The sequence below is a fragment of the Protomyctophum bolini genome (genome assembly GCF_963924005.1).
Source record: "Protomyctophum bolini genome assembly, chromosome: 20".
NCBI classification, from domain to species: Eukaryota; Metazoa; Chordata; class Actinopteri; order Myctophiformes; family Myctophidae; genus Protomyctophum; species Protomyctophum bolini.
The window spans coordinates 14697923-14718130 of record NC_137881.1 but is presented as its reverse complement, the minus strand read 5'-3'; the positions used below and the strand labels follow the sequence as shown (position 1 = coordinate 14718130).

The following is a 20208-nucleotide window of genomic DNA, read 5'->3' as shown; positions in this document are numbered from 1 at the left end:
TGGAGGGTTGAAAGGACAGGGAGGGGGGGGGGCACACTGTACAGAGGCATTTGAGGGCTGTGTGAGTGTATACTGGCCCCATCTCAACATTCACAGCCAACGTGTAACATTCTCCCCCACGCTACCTCACTCACACACACGTACCCGTGCTAGCAGGCACCGCCAGCGTGCATATGGTCCCATGGCAGTGGCCAGCTAAAAGTATGTTTCTATTTAAATCACGTGCACAGTAGATGCCGCCTTAATGGTAGCAACACAGGCCACATTTCCCCTATAAAACCAGTGGAACAACCTATAGAAGCTCACTGATGATGCATTTCCATTTGCGGAATCTATGAAAAGCCTTACCGTGGAGCACAGCTCTGCTGCACTTCACCAAGTTCACCACAACATCCCATGATGGATTTAATGATGAATGTGTATAACATTACCTACAATTCAACTGTGGAGGCATGCTATGAAACACTTGCCGCAAAAAAAAACCTTTGGACTTTACTTAGCTCAAGCTACAGCACAGACCATAAGGACTTGGCGGTGGTTAGCGAACTTTGTTACATAAACAAGCTGCATTCTTTATCACGAGAGCTTCACAGTGGATGCACGAGATAAGTGAGGCCACTCAGCATTTTACTACTGTATATAAATCTTCACCTCCACTTAAACGCCGGTCTCTCTATCTACTAAAACTGTAGGCGTCAGTTTCTTAATGAGCCAATTTAGCACAAACAGTGACTCACACAGAATGTTTGTTGTAGATGAGGAAATATCTACCTCGGTTCACGCAAAGCTGTTCTCATTATCCTCACTTGATAAAGTACCGTATAGTGTGTGTATTTCTAACCCTTGGGCAAGCTCTGTCTTTGTATCAGAAAGAACCCAGATATGTGCACAGCAATATTTAACACAAACATGAATTGTTTGCATGCTTATCAAATCACAAAACACACAGTTGAATATCTCACTCCACAAGGTCACACATGCTTTTTTTTATAACTAAACACAGCTCCAGGGAGGATAATTTGCTTATGTATTTTGAAAGCAGTCAAGCCTTATCTCATACTGGGGATTGTGCAGACAGTAGTGCAGATCAGATCGGTGTCTACATGATAATCCGGCGCCAGGAGGGTTTGAATAAACCCATAGACGGAAACGGTTGCTTGGATCGATTGGATTATAGGAAGGACTACTGGGGGTCATTCATATGAGTGCTCAGGCATGACTGGAAAGATGTGAGGGGAATTACTTAAAAAAAGCAACGTCTTACCTGTGCCCTCCTTGTTTCCATTCTGATGTGTCCGCAGCTCTTCTGATTTGTAGAAGTCGATGCTGGCATACATGTTGAGGCTAGAGGCAGCACTGCCACTGCCCCCTACACCCGCTGCCCCAACCCCGGAACCCCCACCTAACATGGAAGAGAAAAGGCGAGAGGGTCCTGCTTGGCCACCACCCGGGGGTCCATCTAGGGCTAGGCCCAAATGTGGGCTCTCTTTGTTGGCCAAGTCCAAGTCTATATAGTTGAGACCTTGCTCCATGGATGACGCCTGGGCAGGGGGTATGGGCTGCTGCCCGGGAAGGAGGAACTGGGAGGGTGGCTCCGTCACAGTGCCGTTGCCCCACAGCATGCCTTCGAAGCCCAGTCGGCGGGCCACCGCTTGAGCGTGGTCCGGGAAGAGGGAGGCGGTGGAGGTAGAGGAGGAGGATGAGGAGGACGACGAGGATGAGGTGGCAGTGGAGGTGGGAAGGGAGGGAGAGGCCAGGAACGTTTCGGAGCAGTGTCGTCTGCGTCCCTGGGGGTCAGCCCGAATAACCTTAGGCCCATGGTCTGGGTTGGGCCCCGGTTTGCCGAGGGGAAAGTCTAGACTCAGCACAGGAACAGCGGGGTCTGCCCTGGTGGGGGACGGGGCTTTAGGGGAGATGCTGGATGAGGAGGACCTGGGCAGGATGCTGTTGTTACTGTTCAGACTGAAAGCCATCTCTGTGTAGTCCCCGCAGGACATCGGCGACTGAGACTCACTCACCGGCGGGACTCGATGCGTGGGATGCGTCTCCCTGGCCTTCCTAACCACAGTTTCGGGCAGCTCCACTCTCTCCTCGCGAGGGCCAGTCGCACACTCATCACGGGCCACGGGTGTGTGGGCAGAGGCGGGCGGGGTGGGAGGGGTGGGAAAGGACGGGAAGCCGAGTGGCGTGAGAGAAAGAGGCGAGGGTGACGGAGAGGGTCCGAGGTCCATGTTGACATACTCTGAGGCTGCAGGAGGGGTTATGGGGGCAGAGGGGCTACGGGAAAGGGGGAGGAAACCCCCCAGGCAGGACGTGGGCCTATGCTGGGGCCGCTGGTGGCTGGTGGCACCATGGGGCAGCGACATGCTGGTGGAGCCATGTGGCAGCGACATGCCATGTCTGAGTCCCCTGCCACGAGCTCCTCCAACCTGGCCACACTTCTCCCCCTTGAACTCGATGCTGACGTACTCCCCGGGGCTTTTGGGTTCCGGAGGGAGAGGGTTCTCCCGCACCCTGGGTAGGGTGTTGGCCTTGGACACATCCACAAACAGGCTCACCGGCCTGTTCCTGGCGCCGCCGCCTCCCTGCTTCAACACGGTGCCGGAAGAGCCCCGTCGCTGCTGGATGGTGCCGCCATCTTTGGCCTGAGGCCCCGCGGATGCAGTCCCAGCGGATGCAGTCCCAGCAGCCGTCCGGTCCTCGCTCTCCCCAAGGCTCTCGTTGCTGGCAGAGCTGGACGAGTACGAGGAGGAGAGGGACAAATGGCGACCCACCACTGAAGTGCCCGCGACGGCCTGCTCCTGATGACCCCCGACTGACCTCCCTCCTCCACTCATTCCCCGACTCCCGCCGCCCAGGTTTGGCCTTCTGCCCCGGCCGGGCCCCTCTTCAAAGTGTCCCGTGGAGGAGGGAGTGTGTTTGTAGGAGCGGGGCAGGGAATAGTACGAGTACACCATCTTGGGGGCGTGCTGCTGGGCGAGGAGGTCTGACTGGCTTGGGTATTCAGGGGGCGGGGGGCTGCCACTGGCCGAGCGAGCACTGATCGGCGACATGTTCATGTAGTCGCTGCCTGCCCTGCTGTCTGCGCTGCTACCGCCCATCCAGACCCCTCCAGAGAGGCCTCCTCGCTGGTCTGGGGAACAGCTGCTGTTAGGGGACATCATCATGTAGCCGTCGGAGGCCGGTGGGGGGCGGATCTGCTGAGGTGGGGACACGCTGTTGTTGGGCGTCATGGCCATGTAGTCGTCAGCGGGTTTGGATTCCGAGTCGGGGACGGAGACGGCCAGTGATTGAGAGAGGGAGTCCGGTGGCTGGGTGACGCCTCCGGGCAGCATGGACATGTAGCCGTTATCCACCCCCATGTCGATGACGCCGCCACCTCCTCCTCCTCCTCCATTGGCAACCGCTTCACCTTTAAACTCCCCTGCCACGTCCAGGTAACCGCCTCCCACCGACCCGGCACCCATGCTCGAGTCCCTCCGAGTTAAGGAGGAGGTGTTAGAGGCAAAAGACTCGCGGCTCGTGCTCCGTGACATCACAGCATAGTCGGTCGAGTCCTCATCCGCTGGCTCCTCACCTCTCCGCGGCCGCGGGGCCAGCCGCTCCAGGGCCATCGGAGGCAGGGAGGCCCGTTTGCTCAGCAGCCTGCGCTCAGCCTCACATTCGCGGCTAGATGACCGGCGCAGCACCCGCCTGTTCTGTGACTGGGAGTTGGCGGGGGCAGGAAGAGTGCTCGATGCAGCACTTCCTTCACTACCAGCACCGCGCTGGCTCATCAAGATATAGTTGGCTCCCTCCTCGCCAATAGACTCGCTGCCCGCACTGCCCACAGAGCCCAAGGGCAGACTAGGGGAGGGGAGGAGCGAGTGCTCCCCAGGGCTAGAGCAGTACTCATCAGATGAGCCATAGTCACTGGGCGAGCCTGAGACGGAGGCCCGGTGGGGTACACGACTGTAGGAGCCAGAGCCATTTCCAGGTGCAGCAGCAGAAGCCCCACCAACACCTCCAAATTCAGAGCCGTGGCCAGAGCTAGAGGAGAGGCTGGGTGCCGGCGAGGGCGTAGGGGTGGAAATGGAGCGCATCAGTCCCATGGGGGTCTTGGCAGCCGGGGTCGTGGCCGAGCGGGCCGACTTTGACCTGAGGATGGGCGTGCTGGAGCAGGAGCCGTTGGTGGTGGGACTGGAGCCTGGCCCCGGCAGTGGCGTCGTTCCTGCGGCCCCTTCTTCTCCCTTCCCACAGTCGCTGGCAGTGCGAGACCTCGGGAAGCTGCTGTGCCTGGGGGTGGGCGAGGCGTTGGCACTGTTGCCCCCTCCTCCCCCCCCACTGCTGGCCCCTCCTCCAGGGGGCTCGGTGCGGGACCGGCGGGTGAAGCCAACCTGGCTGGGTGGCGGGTTCGGGTGGTGGCGGCGGGATGGAACGCTGATGGGGTTGGAGGCGGTAGCGCCGCCTCCGGGGCCCGAGTTGGACTGTGATTTGCTGCGCTGGCGGAACTCCTCGCTCAGGGCCTTCATGGCTTCCAGCAGGGTCTCGTGCATGTTCTGGGCCACCACTGAATCATCCACCTTCAAGATGACATAAAGAACACTTAAACTCCAATTCATGATTGGGACTAATGCATGGGCTATTATGCAGACAGAATAACTCTTCCTACTTCCGGGGCCCTTCCCTACTTCCTTCACGGGTATTAATGATGATACTAATTAATTAAGGATCTGTTCCATTTAGTGTGCAGTGGTTCTCAAACCTTTTTTTTATTTCAAGGACCCCTATAACTCTGAGAGTGTACACATTTGTTAGTTACACAGCCGTAGGGGGGCATTTGGAACTCACTCAAGGACACTTTGAGACCCACTGGTGTAGCAGTGTTTCCAGCGAGCCAAGTAGCTAGCATGCACGACAGCTTTCTACAGCATTCTTTTTCTTGTCACGGATCCCCAAATTGACTTTCATTAGGCCGTGGACACTCATTTGAAATGTCCTATTAGTGTCCTAATAGGTGCTAATATGAAAAGATGTTTGAGATTAAAATTAATTTAATTGTCTAAATGCCGCAATTGTACATGAGAAAACAGATTCATGTTCATGCTGGTGATATTGAAACAGAGTAGTCATTTGAATAGTAGTGAATTGAATTAAAATGAAATTGGAATAAATTAAAACACATGATCCCTTAGTGTCCCTATTCTAGGTCAAACAGTCGACAAAAATAGCCGCTCATCAGCAAGCTCAAAATGTGTCGCAACACAACGCCTTGAAGTCAGGGGATATGAATCAAATCTGGGAATACATTTCTTACCAAGAATGTTCTTCACCAATGTGTTTGTAAAGGTGTCTACTAACATACCGGGTATGCCACATTGGTTTCTATTCAACCACCCTAGGGGAATTTTTGACAGCTGCTGTAAGTTGAGGTACCATACAACCATTAAAAGGCAAACTGTTCTAAATTCCATTATGCTTTAAGTAGCATGTGACGTGTCAAACTATTCTGAACCCATTCCAAGCATTAGTTTTGCACGAAAAACACTCCTTGGGCAAAGAATGGCCAAACTAGGCGTCAAACTAGGGTGTTTTCATGATTCTGAATCCATTCCAAGCGTTTTGCACAAAAGAAAAACACTTAAAAAGTGTCTATGGCCGAATTTAGCCCAACGAGTGTTTCTCGTGCAAAACGAATGCTTGGAATGGGTTCAGAATCATGAAAACACACTGGTTTGACCATAAACCTTCTAGTTTGGCCATAGCCACTTGCCCAAATATGCCCAAATGTGTTGACCTCATCACATTTGTGATGACAGCTATGGCCGTTTTTAGCCCAAGGAGTGTTTTTCGTGCAAAACTAATGCTTGGAATGGATTCAGAATCATGAAAAAACCCTAGTTTGACACGTCACATGCTGTCTTAAAGCATAATGAAATTTAGAACATTTTGCCTTATAATGGTTGTATGGTACCCCAAGTCCAAGCTGCTTCTTTTCAACTGACAGGGGGGAGTTTTGGCTGGACGTAGCACGTTGAACAGTGGAAGGAACACGTTATTCCAATTCCAACCAGTTTGCGACTGAGAATTTGAATCCATGCATTGGACTCTCCATCGATCCTCACCTGCATCCAGAACTCTCCGGGGCCCGTCACGGCCGAGCGGCCCACCTCCACGAAGAAGAAGTTCTCAGAGTGGCCGCAGCGGCGCACGTTCATCAGCTGCAGCACCACGGCGGCGGCGTCCGAGTTGAGCTTGACAAAGTTGACCGTCTTGTCGGTGAGGCAGAGGCGGTAGACGCCCACCAGGTTCTTGGCCTGGCCCAGACCCTTGGGCCACACCTTCACCTGCCACACCTCCTTGAAGGCCGGCCCCGGGTTGGGCACGCCGTAATCCCCCGCCACCGCTCCGCCGTTGTCGGTCGGCGTCTTGCCTGGATGGAGGTGAGAGAAATGTGGGGATTAATAGGATGTTTGAGAGGACGGAGAAGGGATGTGGGTGGGGGCAGGTGGGAAGGAAAGGAGGACAATGATAGAGCTCTTTTTTTGGAGGGACATAAACCACCTTGACAACCAAAAATGGCCTTCATGTATTCTGTGACCGACAAGGAATGCCAGGTGAGAGCACCCCTATTTACCAGTTCAAAAGACAGCTGGAAGCCTCTATTATGCCATTGAGCTTTTGACTGATTTTGGTTAACTAGTGTAATGTATGCTTCATGCTGAGCATGCAGCAACTTGCGATAACAGCTCGCTCCACCTGCATGTTTCAACTCAGGGTCTCTCACTGACACACAGGCATGCTGACACAGATGCACACACACACACACACACACACACACACACACACACACACAGGTATGGAAAGTGTAACTGTTGACGACTGACGTGCACCCTGCAAACTGCAGACTATGAAAGAAATGTAGAACTGATATTCAGAGAAACTAAAAAGTTAACTATCTTGTTTGGTTGCTTAAAAGCGAAACCCCACCCAAGAAACACTACCACATGTAATTTTAAATATTTTGGAGACATTTCTGCTTCTGCAGTCTGCACATCACAGCAAATCACACCCAAAACTAAAAACCAAAGATTGTATACTACAATTATAACCACTTGAACCCTTATCATACCCTTTTCTGGGCATTAAGTGAACACAAGATTGGCTATTTCCGGTGACTCGATCTGTTGAACAGTGAAAAATGGAGGGGCAAATAGTAAAGTACAAAGTATAGGGTTTAAGTGATATCCTTTGGCCTGCTGCAGTGACACTAAATGGGAGACAGACTTTAAAGTAATTTAAAAATCGTTAATTCATAACAGGAAATTAGCTATATAAACTGAGAACTAAGCAAGCGAACAGGAATAATGTCTTGATTTATAACCTATTACGCTCCAGGGTGTATACGCGTAGTTTTGAGAGATTGAGTTTAGATCTCTTGACTGAACAATTGACGCAGCAATCCTGTGGTAGACCCGCTAGACCGTACAGTGCATTGGTTTGCTTTAAGGCACCACCCAAAACGAAACTGCTGCAGTTCAGTTAACACATCCCCCTTTTCTCCCATGTAGTTCCAACTTTTTTCTGCACTGTAAAATTGCCAAGTTGACTTGTTCTGAACATGAGAACTGTCAATCCATGACAGAATCCATCAACTCTCAAGAGAGGTGGGTCCGCCTGTTCTCACGGGAACGCTGAATTTGTTCTTTTCTGCACCCGTTTTCATAACCCTGTTGATATGGCGAGGGACATTAATGGATATAGTACTATTCGACAAGTATATTATGTGACCAGCAGGGCTATAATAATTATGTGCAACATTATAGATATTTTTACCAATTCTCCATCACATTTCAACAGTGACTGCCGTATTCCGACAAACGTGCATCTACACCATACATGGGCCACATGCGGCCCCCATCTTCACTTCAAGGTTTTTTTTTATGTCCAATGTGTTTGTATTTAGTTCATAAATTTAACATAACTAGGCCTATAATTAAAGGCATTTTAAATTCAATAACAATAACATTTCAGGATTCCAATTCAAAAATAGCTAAAAGTAATAATTAAGCTTTTAAATTAATTTCAAAATAGACGATCTACAAGCTCAAAACACATCACAATGAGCTTGTAAATCGTCTATTTTTTTGCTACGACAGTAACATGCAATGATGGCCCTCTGGAGTGAGTGTGAAACTATAGTGGCCCTCTCAATCGTCAAAATGTGCCCACCCCTGCTCTAGTCTACACAGTAAGTATGGTCTGTGTGTGTTCCTCTATTTCTTGCATGGATCCGCCGTGACTCCTACAATCAGAACCATATGTAAATAAAAAAGCAGACATGACGGACAATGTACTAGGCTGAACTTGGGCTATGATGTAATAACATTTCCATACCCCGTCCCAAAACGTTAAGCCAAGTTGTGGTTGCAACACACACACACACACACACACACACACACACACACACACACACACACACGATCAACTATTTCTCGTTGACCAGTGTCCCCTGGGGACTATACACTTTTCCCTATACACAAATCTCTTTTTCCTAAAACTGCCAATCTACAAGCTTATAATGCACAAGTTACTTTAGTTACAAATCCGTATTGCCCTAAAGAAATTAATTATATAGATGCATTTTACACCTTTGTACTTACTATGTATGTATATATGTTTTTAAATGCTTTGTTTCCTAATGTAAGGTACTGTTGGCTTGTTTTGTTTTATGTTTTTATGTGGGACTGCGGATGAAAATTAGAATTTTTGCTAAATCTGATGACATATGATTATGATATATTTACATTATATGTCCATTAATACTGTATGCATTGGCCTGGGCCGTGGCTCAGTGGTCCAGTCAGTAATCCAGTCTGGCAGTGCGCCGCAGGCTCGACTCCCGATCCCGGCGGCCTTTAATGCATGCCACCCCCCCCCCCCCATCTCTCTCCCCATTTCCTGTCCGCCTACTGTCTGTCCCTCCTCTATAAAAAATATAAAATGAAGGCGAAAGCAAAAAAAAAATACTGTATGCATTGTCCCGTCTAAATAAACAAATTAAGTAAAAGTACAACACGTTGAGCCTGTGGCCATGGTATAACGGGACAATTTTATGAGGAAGAATACCTTCTGTTGAACAAGCCAATAAAAACATCCAGATTATGGTATATGCAAAGTTAATCTTTCATCCAACCGCTGCTTACCATTTAAATGATCGTAGTAAATCATATGTCATCAGGAACAGAGTCTGTCACACTGCACCCTGTTCCCTTTCCTCTCGAAGGGCTCATTAACAAGCCTACCCCGGCTTGAAGAATGCATGAGTGTGTCGTTTACTGCGAGCACGGCATATCCTTAAAAGCCAGCCATGCTTTGGCGAACCTCTTGAACTCCACGTGCATGTCGTCCCGTCCCCCCCACACACACACACACACACACACACACACTGTCTTTGATCTTTTGGGCTTGCACAGATGCGCCACACTGACCCTACATCTCTCAAAAGCGCTGGAGACCTACAAGAAGCTTCCAGTCGTCGTAAAACTGCCAGAGGACAAACTGATCTCACCTCAACAACACCGTAGAGTAGAAGCTTTTCAAGGATTATATAAGACTGCGTTTGATATTGCTGATGGGGTAAATATGAATTATAGATTGCCACTGGCAGTTTTCCTTTTATAGGTCCTTCATGGTAGTACATGCAAGAAAGATTTTTAAAAAATTGCCTTTTAGCCATGCGCACAAAGCCTTTTCATCCGGTTATCGACTATGCACCAAGCATGCCAGCATCATGCTGGCCCATAAACATAAACATGAGTAGTGACACCATAATTTATGACTATCTTGGCGGCAGATGAAGCTGAAGACAAAGCAGGATGCTGCTGATAAGAGCAAAAACACACCTGGGAAGGCTAATGGATCGTTTATGATGACTTGGTTAAATAGGGGCAGAACAATGGAATGGGGGTGCCTGGAGGCTCAGCCAGCCAGTCAGTGCACACTGCACAGATCAAATGCTCCTTGTGATCACGAGGACCCGGTACGAATTGGACTCAGTCTTCTCTGCCCTCGGGTTTCCTGTCCCGTTACACTGACCTATCTGGAATAAAAGCATAGAAATGGCTAAACTAAATCTTTAAAAAGAATAGGGGCAGAGAACAACCTCAGCCCTTCAGGGGGACATTACTGTAACCTTCGGGGGGAATTTACAGAGACTGTTCAGGGGCTTATGTGCAGCACCAGTGTATTTAAATTCAGAATCACACTACGAGTTTTGTAGCGAGGCCGAAAACAAGTCACACTGCTTTTATTCATGCTTGGATTGTTGACCTGCCCTTCGCCGTAACCACACATGAAGCCACAGTGGCTTCCAGTTTTACATGTGGACTGATGAACGGCCAGCGGGCTACTCAACACTGCCGTCTATTCATTCCGTTTTATATTTGCTGCGCTCGGACTGCCTCCCCGGAGACGAATATTATGCGCTAAGCTAACCCCATTTCTTTCTTTCTATGGCTGGATATTAAATTTGAGTAGGGGCTGAGCCGCTGGCTTTGAGGCAGTGTAGCGCTTTCCTGGTCACTGTTAAAAGTGTGTCATGTCTGCCTATGTACAGTATGTAGCCTACTGTAAGTACTGTGTGTGTGTGTGTGTGTGTGTGTGTGTGTGTGTGTGTGTGTGTCGGTCTGTCTGGGGTGCAGTATAGGGGGTGATAATACGCCCCAGGGCAACAACTGCCTGCTGGGTTGACAGGCTCTTCCTATATAGTGACCCACTGACTACTATTGTCACACATTATGTCCTGGAGAAGTAAATGCAGAGCGTAGACAGTATAACCTCATTCTCAGCAAGGACACGGGGTATGAAGCACAGCTAGGGCTGGGAGATATAGACAAAATCCAATATCATGATATTGTTTTAGCAAATACCTCAATATTGATATTGTGATGATATCGAGGGGATTGGGGTGATGTGGGGACTAATGGTGCTTTCACAAAATACAAAGATTTTGTTTTTTACCGTCCATAAATGTAGAAACCGATATTACTTTACTTACTGTAATGAATGTTAAAAATCACACCCATGTGAAGTGAGGGGCGCTCTTATCATCATACGTCATCATACATCATCTCATTCTGGCCAATCACAATTTGCGTCCTCACTTTTGTCTTCAATGTTTGTGTTTACACAAACCCTCAAAGCTGGACTAGTGGATTTTTCCTGGAGGAAAACCAGGAAAATACGACACTTAGTTCGGATTCAAAACCTCACACTCACACAAGGAGCATATGGTCTGTGCACTAACAGGCTGAGCCACCAGCAGGAACCCCAAATTCCACAATTTAGTTAGCTAATGCAGTCCGTAAATCAAGAAAAGCCACTCTGGCAATGAAATGGCTGGTTCTCACTTAGGTTCTGTTTCAAGTGACCTCATAGCCCTAGCATGCCACACTGCTCTATAATACCCCCTCAACAGCAGAGAATCGGCTGGACTTCTGAGGCCCACAATCCATTATTTACCCCCATCTATGCTATAGTAGCCCCTATACTGTCCCTACTACCAAACAGAGTCACCAGTGTGGAGAGATATGGGGCAGCTGTACTGTGTGTGTGTGTGTGTGTGTGTGTGTGTGTGTGTGTGTGTGTGTGTGTGAGTCACCCAGCGCCAACAAACCCCTGTAAGCTTACCCTACACAAAGACATCCTTCTTGCCAACTGGACCGACTTTCATTGTCTGTTTTTTCTGTTCTCCATCTAGTATCTATCTATCCGCTCATCTCTTCCCTCAAGCCGTTTGAGCCCTCTGTAACAGAAACATCTCTTCCACAACATCTCTTCCACATCCAAGAATACGCCTACGGTTAATTTCACATGTGTTTTCTGTTATCCAGAAGTGCACGCATGCACTAACAACTTATCAATGACCTGTCCAGTTTTGGTTGTCTCTCTCTAGAGGAAACACTAGGAAGTAGCTGTGACCCTCACAGGTCCATTTTTACACTCTCAAGAAGAGTTAAGGGTCAACTCTTTTAGACTCTCAAAACACTCCCGATTTTACTGTGTGGTCTCGCCAAAGAGAAGATTAGCTAGACAGCTGGTGACCATCTTGAAACAAGCCCAGACGTAGGACAAATACTGACCCTGGTCTTAACATTTAACTGTCGTCTCATTTCGTTGATATTGTTATGCTTGTCATCAGGGAATAGGCTCCAGCCTATACTTGCATCCAGAGTGGCCACTGGCAGGCAGCCTTACAGTAAAGGACAATAAATCCCACTTAAATTGTTATGAACCTCCTGACCGCAACCATGGAAGGGAATGAATGGATCACGGTTAATGGCCTGGTTGATACCAACAAATTGCAATCAATATGATGGACTATAAAAGGTTACTGTGCATTAAAAGCCTGCTGCTCCAATGTGTTCAACATATGGGCGCTCATTGACTTAATGATAGTGTTTCCCCTAGCCTTGCTTTCCTGTCAGTCAAAAACAAGCACTTTATTGAATGTCTCCTTCGGCCGGTGATCTGTGGACCCTGCACATTACACAGAAGTGCAACAGTTGATTTATTTACGTATTTGTCGTATATGTCCAAGGTGGAGTCGATGTACTTCTCCTATGGGCTGGCCCTGTCAAAACCTGGCTGGTTTAATCACATCAAATGAAATTACAGGGCGTTAACGTGTGCAAACTATTTATGCCATGGAAGTGACCCTGCAGTGTAGACCAAAGGTAGAGGAGTGAGCTTGATCCACTCACTGCCTGGGATTTAGTGGCTGAAATAGCACCCAGCTAGGCTAGCTCTGGTTCAGAAGCTTAAAACAATAATAACAGACATTGATATCATATCACAGTGCATAGTGGTGTGCCGTGAACCCGCTTAACGAGAACGTATAAGAAAAGGACAGATCAGATTGCTGAAAAGCCTCACTCCTCATTAAGCCACAACATCTGGCCTCATCGTGACGAAAGTGCTCACTGCTGCTTTTAGCCCCTCTCTCTGACTAGTGACTACCCCCAGTACACAGCCTCTCTGCCCCCGCCAGAGGCCGACCCCGAGACAATAATTACTGCCTAATTAGGGAGATGATCAGTGCTTAAGCAGGGTTTAACGTTTAATCGCCTGGCTCGCCGGCCCACTGGTGAGATCCAGATCTGACTGGCTGGCTAGAACAGATGAGCCAAATGACACTGTCTGTGCCTGGTACAAAAATACTTATTGCACCGCAGACAGGTGAATACCAGCCGCGTGCCTGGGCAAGGTCCTTCCGGGTCTGATATACAGTTTTGCTGGCAACACATCAGCAGGAAAGATAGAAAGCCAAAGCAGTGTCAGAAATATCACCAACCAGCATACACACTGATTTTTTTTAGAGTTTCACTTTTACATCTGCAGCAGTACATCGATCCATCTCTTGCACAGTAACATACAGTAAATTTTACTCTATGACTCTGTGTCTCTGAGTGGATTTGAGTGAGTTCTATCCAATCCATTTGATTTATAAAGCACATTTAAAACGACAGCGTTGAACTGTACTGTACACTCAGTAACAGAAAATATATACTCGGAGCAAAATAATGCACAATGTGTAGAAAACACATATAGACACATTGCTATAGTGGAAACTAAGTGTAATCACGTTTTCCAACGTGAATTAAACACAGGCAAGGTTTCAGCCACTGGGCCATGGCTCAGGCTCAGTGGTCCAGGCACCTTGGCTGGTAATCCAGTCTGGCAGTGTGGCGCGGGTTCGACTCCCGATCCTGATGGCCTTTACTGCATGTCTTCCCCCCCATCTCTCTCCCAATTTCCTGTCAGCCTACTGTCTGTCCCTCCAAAAAATATATAAAATTAAGGCCACAAAAAAAAGACACTCTAACATGGGGTAAGATCATTCCACAGTTCTCACCTGAGTTGGCTTCAGGTTCAGGTTATTTTCACAGTTTTCTCCAAAAGGGTCAACCGTTGTTGAGGTGGCACTTGAGCCATGCAACTGTTTTCCTGGCACCCTGTGACACCGGGCCGAATCTCCGCCGCTTTCGTCTAGGTTAAGCCTTTACACGCTCGGCTGACTCCTAATAGTTGAGTAAACAGCTGCCCTAAAGCTTGATACTGTACTCGCTGCCCAAAAGGGCCTAACTGGACTCAGCTGAATAAATAACTCAGATCCTAATATCGCCCTGCACAGCAGCTGGCTCGTGTTTGTATAATTACTGCTGGCTTGGGGGAGGCTGCGTGATATTGGACAGTTCCTGAACTTCTTAGGCCGCTTTAGGTGAGGTTCCCAGGCCCAAAAGCATGGAGATGCAAAAGTTGCTCGGTTATGGTTTTGCCTGTTATGTGGGTGCAGCAGTTAAACTGCTTGAACTAATCGATTTAATTGATTATTAAAAATATATGAAATATGTAACCAATTTTCAGAAAATTACTGAAAACTAGTCCATATCCGTCATTCCCACCCACCATCCATGCTAATAAACAGCATAAATATGTGAAAAGTGAAACATTTACATAGTCCATTATTAAAAAAAAGTGAAATTTTAAATGGGCTTCCCACTAGTTATTTGATAATCGATAGTTGCAGCCCTGGCATGGAGATTGGAGAAAAACATCTTGGCTAGAGTTTTTCCCGTTATTTGTGCGTGTAATGTGCACGTGCCTCAGCATGCACCGACACCACTCCACCACAATGCCATCTAAGGAATCTCATGTGTCACACCAATTATTCCAAACTATAGCCTAAAACTTTAATTCAGTTTCAAGCCGCAGCTTGCCCCTTAAGTAGAGTACTGAATTCACCGCCATCAGAGTCCGTCAGTGTGAACTGCTAGGTATCAGGTTGAGGGAGTGGTCCATATAGGAAACTATGCGTTGCCATGCATCATCTCTTTGCCTGCACCCCCCTCCAGCTTTTCCCCTGTGCCAGGGTGAAGGGCTGGAATTCCTTTGCGTCCCAAACTGTACAAGTGGGGAGGGGTGAGGGGGGGTACTGCTTCATGTTACCCCATAAAACGCCTGCTCACTTCACACACAGGCTGCAGACCTGCAAGTCAGACTCTCACTCAACACTTCGCTTATCTAGCATTATTTGCTTGGGGCCATTAAGAGTCACTGAGAGCAACTTGACTTTTCTCTGTCATTTATAGACTACACTACACAACCTCAGACACAGCCGTCTTCACCGTGCTAACCTACAGGCTGGAATTCTGACAGTGTGCACGTATGTGTTGAGTGGGGACATTCGCCTCAGTTGACGACGTACAATACACCTACAATGTGAAATTGTATAACGGGTCACGACTGCGTATGCTGTATGTGACTGTCCATTTGTGTGTGTGTGTGTGTGTGTGTGTGTGTGTGCACGCACGGGGCACACACGCAAATGTGTACGACACGTGCATGTCTGTGAAGATCCTGAAAGAAACTGTGTTGCAGGGGCGGTCTCATAACACACTGGCTTTTTGGAACTCTGAGTTAACAGAATAACCAGTCACTTCATCATTGTCAGGACAGATGATTTAAATACCAGCAGCCAGCAACCCAACACTGAACCAATATAAGGAGGCGACAGGCAGCCTTCAGGCCTCACACTGTTACAATGCCCTTCAATAAACACTGCAAACCCAACCTGTAATTTCGAAGACAATTGACGGCAGTGAGTGATGCCGAAGACACTTTTTTAAAGTTAACTTTTCGACGACAGACGTGGCTGTTTATTTATTTAGCTGGGAGTATTGGTTTATGGCTGGCAACTGGGAAACCCAACCACTCCTTCTCTCAGCCCCTCTGTCTGTCTGTCCCACTCTGGCAGCTTATGTCCATATCCAGTGTTTCTATGTGCAGCCGGCAGCCGGGTTATTGTTCTTGAAGCTGAGGTAGAAGGATCAGGCTGAACTTTAAACACAGTAGCTGTTACTCTGACCCATTCCAAAAGTTAATCCAACAGTTTAGCAGCGTCAACTGCCTAATTTGAAACACACAAATATGCACAAGCAGGGTGCATATTGTTTCTAAAAACAACAAGGGGAAAATGGTGGCAACTTTTTTTTTAATGGTGTTTAGAAACTCCAGCGGGGATGAAACTAAATCACCAAAGGAGTAGATTTAAAGTCCAGGAGGGGAAATCCCCACCTCGCCCCTGGCAAATCACGCCCTGAATAGTGAATACAGACACACACACAGACACACACACACACACACACACACACACACACACACACACACAATATACACATACTGTACATGCAAAGTGCAAACCCACAGGGACAGTTGTATATTGCTGCAGTACAATGGGACAAAGGGATAATAGTTTTAAATGTACAGTTATAACAAGGTAGGGCTGGCCAATATCGATATGAAATCGATGTTGTGATCACGATATCATCTGAGATTTGGGGTACCGTAATATTGTGATACATAGGGCACAAGTCCTGATGTGATTTTCTGAATGCACCAACATTATTATATAGTCATTGTTATGATCATTATTTATCAAAAATCCCATAATGAAACAATATTCTGTTGTCCCCACAATATTGTCACAATGTCGATATTGAGGTATTTGGTCAATGATATGTTGTGATAATCGACTGGACCCCCAGCCCTACTACAAGGTTCCTCCAAACACATTCCCACTTCCCAGCCTACATCTTTAGATTCTAATGGCTCACTGACTACTAGTATCCCAATTTAAATGTCTTCATTTCTCTTGTGGGCATTACATGCAAACAATGCACCAATGTCAGTGTAAGCCGGCTGCTTATTCACCTCTGTCAACACCATATTTTACTGCTGCCCAACCTCTTATCAGCTCCTTTATGTAACAGAGCGGGTCATGTGTAAGAAGCACCTTGAACCCATATCTTGGTTTGCCTACATTGCGTCATGCGGTCTCTTGTCACCGGACTGGTGTCCCAGCGAGCAGTAAGGGCAGTGAACAGGTGATTTGGAGCTGCTTTGCTCACCACTATTGGCGCTGACAGCTGTGTTTGCACAGCAACTGATAGGTAACATTTCAGAAATCCAGGTCAGGCAATCTTGCGGGTTCAGACACTTTGCATAATGAGCCACTATCTGGCATTGTCATGGCAGCAGACAAGAGACTGTTAAGACATTAGTGGCATTAGACAATAGTGGCATTAGACATTAGTGGCGAGATCCCGACCGATGCAAGATATTTGGGTCCGATTTGGGAAGGTATTTGAAAATCCAAAAATCCAAACTGGAACTTTTAGTAACTTATAAGTTACACAAATAACTTTTGGATAGATAAAAAAATTAACACATAAACTGAACTTAATTGTATTTAACTCACTTAAGTCCTTAGAAAGAAAGGTCATGTGGCCTAAAAAAAAAGGTAAAATAAGGGCCAATATATTGGTTTGGCTCTAACTATTAACTACTAGTTAATAAAACCGGTACACTGACAATGAATTGTGACTGAACACAGGTTTGTCCAAATTGGCTGCTTTCACTGTGAGTGACAGAACATTCTGTTTCCTTTGGGATCAATGCGTGCATGGATAAATACCACAGAGTCTGCAGAAAATTAGAACATTTCAAACTAAGTAAACAGAACACTGGGTGCACGTTTGAGCAATGCCCCAGTTGACTTGGGAAACAGTCAGAGAGGGGGAAAACATTGGCCATGCAGGGAGGTGACAAGTAGGTGTCTATATGCACAGTGAAAAACCATGTGTTTGTGCTCTGACTCTGAGAAGAAACACACAAGACTTGGGGACATTCTGAGCATAAAATATCTGAGGAGAAGTATGATAAGCTGTACTTTTGGGTAGGTGGTGGTGAGGATAAGGAACAGCCTAAAGAGGCACATGTTTACACCATAGTCAGGTCAAGCACTATTCGTAAACACTTTGAGCATCTGAACATACTGGTTAAAGTGCTGTTTATTTATAGCCTATATAAAGAACATATTTGTTCTAGAAGTCCCACAGCATGAACAAGCCCATTAATTGTACGCATTGCCATTGCTTTTGCATGGCAAGTTCAATCACACACACTAGTCACAGACATCAAGCTGTAACTGTGAACTTCAAAGCAAGAAAACCAGCGTGGAGTTCAGTTATGTTATCCCTCCCTTCACAGCATAACACTGGAATGAAATGTGCCCTGGATTGCTTGCTGGAGGAGTGCTGCATTGCCACGTTTCTCCCTCCCTGCATGAGAAGAATATGGGGTGTTTGTTTGTTTGTGTGTGTGTGTGTGTGTGTGTGTGTGTGTGTGTGTGTGTGTGTGTGTGTGTGTGTGTGTGTGTGTGTGCACGCGTGCGTGCGCACTAGTTTTTGGCTTACTTTTACACTGCAGGTCCACCATGTTCTGGTATGTGTGTGTGCGTGTGTGTGTGAGTTTGGGGCTTACTTTTACACTGCAGGTCCACCATGGCCTGGTACCAGTCGTCCTGGTCCGCCTCGTTTTCCGCGGCGATGGCGAAGCTCTCGGCGCGCGTGTACAGCACGATCATGTGCTTGTTCTTGGAGTCGGCTCGCTTGTTGATGTTGAAGCAGGTCTCCAGCGCCAGGGCTTTCTTCGGCACGGGAGGAGCCTTGCCGCGGAATTTCTTCTCGCTCTCGTAGTACTCGAGCCGCGCCGGCCCGCGCTCCGAGGCCGTCCGGAGCACGAAGTACCGCCGGTGCATGGACTTCTGCTTGCGGAGGTAGCCGCTCTTCCGAACGTCGTCCTCAGAGCAGCAGCTCTGGTGGTGCTGTTGGTGGTCGCTACTAACGCTTGTTTGGTGGTTCTCCATGTTTGTTTGTTTGTTGTTCCCCTCTCTCCCCGCCGCAACAACAACAAAAAAACAAATGTAAACGTACTCTGTTATATAGGCTATAAACGGAGCCTGCTGCAATACAAATAAAAATCAATTCTCGTTCAAGTTTAGCAATGCAACTCAAACATCCTCCGGCTCCACCACTCCTCTCCCTCCCATCAACGCATGCATGTGAGGGAGAGAGACTGACTGACTGACTGCAAAGCTCGCTCAGCCCAAAGACAGAATAAAACGTGGTGTTTGGTAGTAGTAATAACCGCCGTAGTAATACCACTGTGGCAGCCAAGTAGTACGCGTGACCTCTCTCCTTAATTCTGGCTCTTCTCTTCGTCTGTGTGTCGCGTTGTTTGTTCAGTTCAGGGACAAACCAGACCGCCAGGCAGCAAAGCAAACTGCCGCTCCAGCAGCTCCCACGAGTTGTGCAGCCCGAAAACAGACGAACACACGCGGTCTGGTCCGCACGATAAGTTCCCCCCGCGCTACTACAACTACCACCACTAGGCTACTTACTATACTACTACGATAGTACAGCAAACGACCGACAAGACAACCAACCACTACTCTTCTGTTAATGCAGCAGCCATGCTACAACTACTATACTTACAACTACTACTCCGAAACCGAAAGGCTGGCTGAGTAGTTGAATCTCATTTTAGTCAACATATCACACACAGACACAGTACAGTGAGTACAGACCAGACACACTGCAAGTCTGCATGTCCCCCCACCCTTCTCTTCACTGCTCCTCTCCTGTCCTTTCTCTGTGTATAGTGCTGTGCTGCAGTCTGCAGCAGAGTAGGCAGCTACCGTGGGGGAATGACTGACTGACTGTCAATCAACGCTTGGAGAGGATCATGCTTCCTCCCTCCTACACCAGTGGTTTTCATGTTCCTTTTTCATATCGAGGGCCCATTATTTATTCTGCATTTGAGCCACGGGGACCACCAGATTATGCCTCTCGGACCCCAAAAATATATATTTTGTTGTCACGGTTAGATAAGATTTAGTTGATGTGGTATAATTACTAGGGAGACAATTCTTCTACATTCTCAAATTGTGTAGACTTCTTATAAATTAAGTGTTTTAACAAGAATGTAACTTGGACCCCCAGAGTTAAAGATCTAATAATAAGGCTCCATTTGGTTATACCAACTCTCCATCATTTAGCTGGGGGACCACCCCTCAAGGACCACTGGTGGAGAACCACTGACTAGAGTGTGTACACAGGGGTGCACCAAATGAACCCTTGGTTAAGTTGGTTTCAAGTTCCATTGATTGACAGATTGAATAGTATATTAGACTCTAATATACTATTCAATCTGTCAATCAATCAATAGTCTATATATGGGACCCAAATGGACACCTTGGTTAGAGTGACAAATTAGATTTCATTTTACTGTTGTTGGGTTCACTGCTGATGGACTTTTTAATAAACT

At 47.5% G+C, this 20208-nt stretch overlaps 2 protein-coding genes across 3 annotated transcripts in view; both read right to left on the bottom strand.

Annotated features, from left to right (window-relative positions):
• LOC308335552 (insulin receptor substrate 1-B) overlaps positions 1-19521 on the bottom strand; it is a 48775-nt gene extending 29254 nt beyond the window's left edge. The window contains exons 1-3 of one of the 2 annotated variants that reach the window (XM_080792605.1): positions 18364-19521; positions 6105-6412; positions 1265-4562 (exon numbers count right to left, since the gene is read on the bottom strand). In XM_080792605.1, coding sequence (XP_080648731.1) covers positions 1265-4562; positions 6105-6412; positions 18364-18748 — 3991 coding nt within the window. In that variant the 5' untranslated portion in view covers positions 18749-19521. Of the gene's footprint in view, positions 1-1264; positions 4563-6104; positions 6413-18296; positions 18322-18363 lie in introns of those variants that run through there. The other variant, XM_080792606.1, reaches the window with a different exon arrangement.
• The window catches only part of agfg2 (ArfGAP with FG repeats 2), a 54934-nt gene that overhangs the window by 16298 nt on the left and 18428 nt on the right, over positions 1-20208 (bottom strand). The window lies entirely within an intron of this gene.